The sequence below is a fragment of the Vanessa atalanta genome, chromosome 13, assembly GCF_905147765.1.
Source record: "Vanessa atalanta chromosome 13, ilVanAtal1.2, whole genome shotgun sequence".
NCBI lineage: Eukaryota > Metazoa > Arthropoda > Insecta > Lepidoptera > Nymphalidae > Vanessa > Vanessa atalanta.
The window spans coordinates 548,357-556,522 of NC_061883.1; the positions used below are offsets into that span (position 1 = coordinate 548,357).

The 8,166-nt window shown below is 37.6% G+C and overlaps 1 protein-coding gene across 1 annotated transcript; it reads right to left on the bottom strand.

The window, feature by feature from the left end:
• Positions 1-1,014: 1,014 nt before the first annotated feature.
• LOC125068314 lies at positions 1,015-3,550 on the bottom strand. The gene is made up of 4 exons (XM_047677420.1): positions 3,468-3,550; positions 3,017-3,213; positions 1,941-2,456; positions 1,015-1,281 (listed from the first exon to the last, which is right to left on the bottom strand). The coding sequence occupies exons 1-4, from the start codon at positions 3,548-3,550 to the stop codon at positions 1,145-1,147; spliced, it is 933 nt and encodes a 310-aa protein (XP_047533376.1). The 3' UTR covers positions 1,015-1,144.
• Positions 3,551-8,166: the final 4,616 nt, after the last annotated feature.

The following is an 8,166-nucleotide window of genomic DNA, read 5'->3' on the forward strand; positions in this document are numbered from 1 at the left end:
TTATCTTTATAATACTATTGGTCTTATTTTCTTAAACCACATGTGAATTTACAGAATTATAATTCCAAAGGCGAAACTTAAAATTTATCTGCGAAACTTCTATTCTCAGAATTCCAAGAAGACTATAATATATTTTCTGAATGCCTAATAAAAGGATTTTTAAGAGCATCCACAACAGCAAATGATAAATTTGTAGAAACTGAGATTGTACAGCAATTTTTTTAAGCGATCGTATCTTTAATATATTCGACAAGGATTCCGAACGGCATTGTACCGCTTTTAATGGTTTCAGATCCCTTTGTAACTGGATAAATAAATCTTCTAGAACTGTAACTTTATACAAATTCTGAATGCTTTGAATACGCACAATGCATATTCTTCTTAATTACTTGACTTTATTCTCATCTTCGTTGTTTTTTCTTTCTTCCGACGTCTGATAAAATATTAGTTTAAAAAATAAAACTATAAAAAAATGCTGCTTTAATATTAAAACTATAAAATCTTGGACCCTTTTATCTGGCAAAAGAGCTTAGGTTTTTTTTAATTAAAATTAAAATTCAATTCGCTAATAAGGATTCTACCTACCTATATTATTAATAGCGATATTTTATAAATCATATGATGCACTCATCATATATTATATATATATATATATATATTATGTGTTGTTGTGTTCTGCTTTAAAGGGTGACTGATCCAGTGTAGCTATACGCACAGGGGTCAAAATAAAATAGTATCCCAACTTTGGTGGCGGATTGGATATGTAGGGAATGATAAAATTTTCTTACGGGCTGAAGTCTATGAGCGGTGATGACTTACCTTCATGTGGCCTTTTTGCCCTTCCACCTGTCTACCATAAAAAGCCACATACATACCATAAAAAGCTACCCATGCCCTGATAAAAATATATGTACTATTAACAAAACAAATTTACTGTTAATAAATTTATTACATGAATTTAAAATAATAATTAGTTAATAACAAAATACTTTAATCAATTTCTGGTTTGCTAATATTATTACATAAACAGTTTACAATGATACGCCTGACCGTATAACGCGCTGCTTCCCGCCAAAAAGTGAATGCCTTTAAAAGACATCTGACAGCTTGACGCATGACGTTCGGAAAGTCACACTAATTCTCCTTATACGGCCTCTCCTGATGTCCTGGCGTCCTCGTCAGTCTGAGGTCCAGCTTCTTTATCACCTCGGTCAAAGGCGCTGATAATTTCCATAGGGTAATTTATACTCGTAGGGGTCAACTCATCGGTTTGGTCTACACCTGCGAAATTCCAAATTTATTGTTAGAACATGTTAATGTCAACAGTAGACATTTAAGCCAGACTAGACATAACAACTAAAAGGTCCAGTATGTATTCACATAGGACTAGACATACAACAGCGAGGTCTAGTAGGTATTCACATAAGACTAGACATAGAACAGCAAGGTCTAGTAGGTATTCACATAAGACTAGACATAACACAGCAAGGTCTAGTAGGTTTTCACATAAGACTAGACATAACACAGCAAGGTCTAGTAGGTATTCACATAAGACTAGACATAACACAGCAAGGTCTAGTAGATATTCACATAAGACTAGACATAACACAGCAAGGTCTAGTAGGTATTCACATAAGACTAGACATAACACAGCAAGGTCTAGTAGATATTCACATAAGACTAGACATAACACAGCAAGGTCTAGTAGATTTTCACATAAGACTAGACATAACACAGCAAGGTCTAGTAGGTATTCACATAAGACTAGATATAACACAGCAAGGTCTAGTAGGTATTCACATAAGACTAGACATAACACAGCAAGGTCTAGTAGGTATTCACATAAGACTAGATATAACACAGCAAGGTCTAGTAGGTATTCACATAAGACTAGACATAACACAGCAAGGTTTAGTATCAAAGTAGAAGGAATAACTTACTATCAAAGAAAGCGGCACACTCATCAGGGGTCCATTCTCCATTCCAAGGCACCATATACTGAGCGGCAGCATAAGTCAGCTTGCCATAGTCTCCAGCCACAAGCCGTAACTCATATCGTCCATTCTCAAGAATTCTTGTCACCTTATAAGGGCCACGCATTCCAGGATCTAATTTTCCTTTAGATTGAGAGTACTTAATGACGAATACAAAATCATTGACTTGAAATGCGCGAGGCGATTCACGTCCCTTATTCACATATTCATTTTGTTTCTTTTCATTTTCTTTGAGACGTTCGGCCGTCCTTTGCCTAGCTAACTCCCGTAAAGACTGGCGATTTGATCCCGAATAATCAGTAGCCACATCACGGACTAAAGCTTGTATCGCAGGAGTTGTCCCCTCAGAACCAATTAAAAGGTTCAATGGAGACATTTGTGTCGTCTTTTGCTTAGTAATATTGAGCACCAACTGCAGACGCCATAATTCCTCAGACCACTTCTTCTTTTTATGACTGGCCTCTATGCGTAACATATTAAGTACAGTACGCACGTATCGCTCCACCTGACCGTTAGCATGGTGCATCTCAGGTGTTATATGATGTATGTTACACCCGAAACCATTCATCCACTTTATGAATCCCGATGACTCAAACATTCGACCCCTATCAGTAACGACAAGACGTGGAGTACCAAACAGCGATATAACATTTTTAAACACACGCTTTAATTCATCAAGATCTTGTTTGTAGAGAGCATATAATGTATGAGACAATACTTAGAAAAGGCGTCGATGACTATCATTACATGTTTATAGCCATATGATTCTGGCAAAGGCCCTAAAATATCTACATGAAGCGTGTGGAAAACAGTATCCGGCTTAGGCCATGATGAAATAGGTTGTAATGATGCTCGCGGGATTCTCTTATAGGATATACAGGTTAAACAATGACTTATGTATTTCTTCACGAATGTGAAAAGACCAGGAAACCAAAAGTGGTTTAAAATTAGCCCGATCGTTTTCTCTACGCCTACATGGCAGTTTTCATCATGAAAAATCCTGAGCAAACTTAATCGATAACCTTTGGGTATGTAGCACAATAAACGTGGTTGTTCACCCACAGGCGTATATTTGTAGTAGAGGATGTCGTTCCTTTTTTGGTATCGACTAGCATCTAACTGTCCTTCATCTAACTGTTCCATAAGTTTTTGCGTCTCTTCATCTCCTGATTGCGCTATCCGTGCCCAGTTGCGTGGCCTATCGATGCTATTTATTACTCTGATGGGATTGCGACTCAAATAGTCAGCATGAGGCATTAAAACACCTTTTCGGTAAACAATCGTAAAAGAAAAATCCTGTAAGTAAACCCACCATCTTGCAACACGGGGTAGGAGGTCCTTTTTATTTTGTGTAGCTTTCAAAGCGTTGCAGTCAGTTATAACCTTAAATTCAATACCTATAAGATAATGGCGAAAGTGACGCAGAGCTTTGACCACCGCCAAGGTCTCTAATTCATAGGAATGATAACGTACCTCAGCCCCTTGCGTGACCTGACTATAATAAGCGACGACGGACTTGCTACCATTTTCACGAATCTGAAGTAAAACGGCACCATATCCAAGACTGCTAGCGTCTGTGTGAACTTCAGTTACTCGGTTTGGGTCAAAGATAGTGAGTACTGGTTCACTTGTTAAACATTTAATAAGATTTTGTCGAACTTGTTCCTGTTCTATACCCCATTTAAATTCAACATTTTTCTTTGTTAAGCGAGCAACACACGAGGTTTTAAGGGCGTAGTTTTTTATGTATTTTCGAAAATATCCAGCTAATCCTAAAAACTGTCGAACCTGTCGAACATTCTCAGGCACCGGAGATTTGACTAAAGCAGTTATTTTTGACTTTGATGGCCGTACTTCTCCATTCGAAATAACACGACCTAAATATTCAATTTCGGTGTTTAAAAACGAACACTTTAATAGATTTAAAGAAAAACCGGCATTAGTTAAAGTACGCAGGACACCGTGCAAAAGCTTTAACCCTTCCTCAATGGTATCACTTACTAATAAAATATCGTCGATATATACCATCACCTTGTTATCATTAATAAATGAACGCAGCGTGTTATTAATAATACGCTGAAACACTACTGGTGCATTAGCAAGTCCGAAAGGCATTTTTAAATATTCATAATGGCCCTCGGGCGTGACAAAACCTGTTAACGGAATTGATGCATCGTCTAAACGAATCTGGTGAAAGCCAGACGCCATATCTAGTGTTGTAAAATAACGTCCTTTACCTAAACGATCTATATGATCCTCGATTAACGGCAGAGGATACCTATCCTTAATCGTCACCCTATTTAATGCGCGGAAGTCAACACACATTCGATCCGTTCCGTCTTTTTTCTTTATTAAAAGAATTGGGCTGGCATACGCAGATTCGGATTCACGAATTATGCCTTTTGATAAAAGGTCTTGTATTATTTCGCGGACTTTGAGTTTTTCATTAATTGACAATTTATAAGGTCTATAATATACAGGCGTATCACTGTTCAAGCGAATGTGCATACTACCTGTAGTTACTGTAGAAGTAGCAGTTCCAACAATCATAAATTTCGAATATTCTTTTAAAATGTTATTAAGATTCTCATAATCTTTACCAACCAAAGGGGTTTTAATAGAATGTTCATTCGCTTTTACAATTGAAACATTTGTAGAGGCAGGACTGTAAGATAAATGCTGAAAATATTTTGTACGCACGTACGTTACGCCTTCACGGTTGAGGACATCAGTACCAATTATAATAGGTGCGTTCATACTCTCACTAGGCACAACTAATAAATCAACTTCAAGAGTGATTTCTTCAAATTCAATAAAGAGAGTAACATAAGAAAACACTCGAGTGATACCTTGTCCAACACCTTTTAATTCACGATAAATCGGTTTCATAGCGCATGCTAAATGACTAACCACGGATGACGAAATAAGGGACACGTCTAAAGCACCGCTGTCTATGAGGATATCAATAGGTATCCCTTGAACCACTCCAACCATTACATCTCTAGAATTATTTAATTTAGGCAAAGAACAAAAATTAACGTGACTTTTTCTCTGATCGGATCGTTGCTTAGCAAAACAAACACTAATATGATGACCGAGTTTTTTACAATACGCACAAGTTATTTTTGTATTCGGTTTTACATCGTTATTGTTTATTGTTAACTTTTTATTCGTCGGACAAACGGCTTGTTTGTGGCCCGTTTGACCACAAGAAAAACACTTATATGTCGTAAAAAGTGGTGCACGCTTAGTCGTATGTGATTTTATTATGTGTTTGCGTGTTCCAGAGTTATATGACAAGGAATTTTCATTTTTAACTAATACTGGCTTAACGAAGGTAGACAAGTAATTAACTAAATCACTGGGCATAAGTTTTCCATTAGTAGCTGAGGCTTTTACATGTGGTTCAGTAATTCCCCGTATAACAATTGCGCTAATTAGTTCCTCACTTAAGCCTTTTACCATACGCAAACGCAGTAACGATCGACGAGCATATTCGGCATATGTAGGATAATCGTCAGAATTTGTACTCATGACGTCATACAAAATATTAGCCACATCAACATTTTTAACACATAAGGATTTAAAATCATTTTTAAAATTACTCCATGAACGATCCGTGGTGATCCAATCGTCTAACCAAGACTTTGCGTCTCCCTTTAGACAGTGTCCTACGCGTGACAAACATTCTATATCACTCCATTTATTAATACTTTGTGCGCGATCTACCTCATCAAACCAAGAATCAATATTATGAACATTAGGATCAAAATTAGACACGTAATAGTCGCGAGAACTATTTTTTAAATGATGGATAGCCTCAACAATCTTCGTAGCAGTATCACTAGTCATATTATTATTATTTTCACTATTAAAATTAGATGATACAGGTACCGAGGATCTATCTTCTAATGCATTAAGACGAGAGATAATTGTATTCAATGACTCACGTAATTCTGAGTTTTTAGAAGTACTTCTAGATCGCGAACTGTGGGTAGAACGACTTCGGGAACGATGACGACGCTTCGAAACGTTATAATCTCTAGAACGGCTACTCGTGCGCTTTCCCATAGTCACAATTTCAATTAATCACAAAACAAAACGCAAATTACGTTTAACAAGAAAAAAAAAATTAAGTTACTAAGAATAAATAGAAAATTAACCAGAAATCAACAAAAGAAAAAGTGAGTTGGAAATCCCACTTCTGATATTAACAAAACAAATTTACTGTTAATAAATTTATTACATGAATTTAAAATAATAATTAGTTAATAACAAAATACTTTAATCAATTTCTGGTTTGCTAATATTATTACATAAACAGTTTACAATGATACGCCTGACCGTATAACGCGCTGCTTCCCGCCAAAAAGTGAATGCCTTTAAAAGACATCTGACAGCTTGACGCATGACGTTCGGAAAGTCACACTAATTCTCCTTATAGTACTATTTATTTATTTATTTACGAAGTATGTACATACTGTTAATTTCTGTGATTAATTAATGTAGTTGATAAATATTAATCTCATTAACGATGGTCAAGATCAATCATGTATATATTCCATTACATTTTGTGTAGATAACACCCACCAATCAGATTTTCACCGCCAAGGAGCAGTACTTAGTATCTTTGTTTTTCGGTTTAAAAGGTGAGTGAGCCAGTCTACAGCCCACCAGCCAGGCAGGCAGCCGGTACAGGCATGGTAAATTATGCCAGTAGTTTATAAAGTACACAACACCATCCAAGTTAGGAATTGCAGTTGCAATGCAAATGCATAAAAAAGAGAAATCGTGGAATACCCGGTTGGAACGAAACTGCATTTGATTTAAATTATTATTTATTAAATAATATCATCATCCTCCTGCCCTTATCCCAATTTTACTTGGGGTCGGCGCAGCATGTCTTCTTGAATGAGTGAACCGAGATACCGGAAGTCGGAGCAGACTGGAAGGGCTACGCCATCAAGCGCTATGGCTTCAGGACCGGAGAGACCGCCGAAATCGCAGAACATGTATTCAGTCTTCGTTCTACTGATTTTCAAGCCAACATTCTCCAGTTTCTGTTGCCAATCTTCCAATCTATTCTGGATCTCAGGTCCATCTTCACCAACCAGTACAATGTCGTCGGCAAAAAGCATGCACCAGGGTGCCTCCTCCTGTATGTTCGCCGTTAGAGCGTCCATAATCAGCAGGAAGAGGTAAGGACTTAGAGCCGACCCTTGGTGCAACCCTACAGCCACACTGAACTGGTCAGTGTTGCCGGCAGACGATCGGACGTAGGTACAGGATCCCCTGTACATAGCACGGACTAACTCCACATACTTCCCAGGCAAACCTTTCTCTTTCAATGCCCACCATAACACTTCACGAGGCACCCTATCATAGGCTTTCTCGAGATCAATGAATACCATGTGCAGGTTCTTGTGAGCACGTCTGTACTTCTCGCACAATTGGCGGAGTGCAAAAATAGCGTCCATTGTCCCTCGACCTGACATAAACCCAAACTGATTTTGGGCAATTTCACTCTCTTCTCGCAATCTTCTCTCTATTACCTTCTCCCATATTTTCATAGTATGTGACATGAGCTTTATCCCTCTATAGTTGTTGCAATCCTGTATATCCCCTTTATTTTTGAAGATGGGCACTAGCGAACTACTGCACCATTCTTGATGGATGGTTTCTTCATGCAACAACTTATTGAAGAATAAAGTCAACCACATACATCCGTCAGTCTTTAACACCTTCCATACTTCAACTGGTATGTCATCTGGACCCAAAGCCTTCCCATTTTTCATACTTTTGACTGCTGTCATTATCTCATCCATGCTTATTTCTCTTACTAATCCCTTATTTACTTGTGCCTCTTGGAGAATACCATTCCAGTCATTCTCTTCATTCATAAGCTTTTCAAAATAAATCTTCCATCGCTCTTTTATTTCCTCATCTCTACATAACACCTTACCAGCCTCATCTTTCATGCATTTGATATGTGTTATATCTCTCGATCGTCTTTCTCTCTCTTTCGTAATTCGGTAGAGTTCCTTCTGGCCTCTAGGGCTGTCCAGTGAGTTGTACAACTTTTCTTGTGCCTTAGCTCTGGCCACTGCTACCGCCTTCTTTGCTCTCCTCTTAAATTCCTTGTAAACTTCCTTTTTTTCATCTTTTAAACTTG

What these genes read in the sequence shown, in the direction of transcription:
- LOC125068314 (XM_047677420.1), bottom strand. Translation starts at nt 3,550, where the DNA reads ATGGTGCCGTTTTACTTCAGATTCGTGAAAATGGTAGCAAGTCCGTCG. An exon ending in ATTGTGCTACATACCCAAAG is followed by an intron (nt 2,457 to 3,016) that starts GTTATCGATTAA and finishes TGTTACGCATAG; the next exon opens with AGGCCAGTCATAAAAAGAAG. An exon ending in GTGTGCCGCTTTCTTTGATA is followed by an intron (nt 1,282 to 1,940) that starts GTAAGTTATTCC and finishes GGAATTTCGCAG; the next exon opens with GTGTAGACCAAACCGATGAG.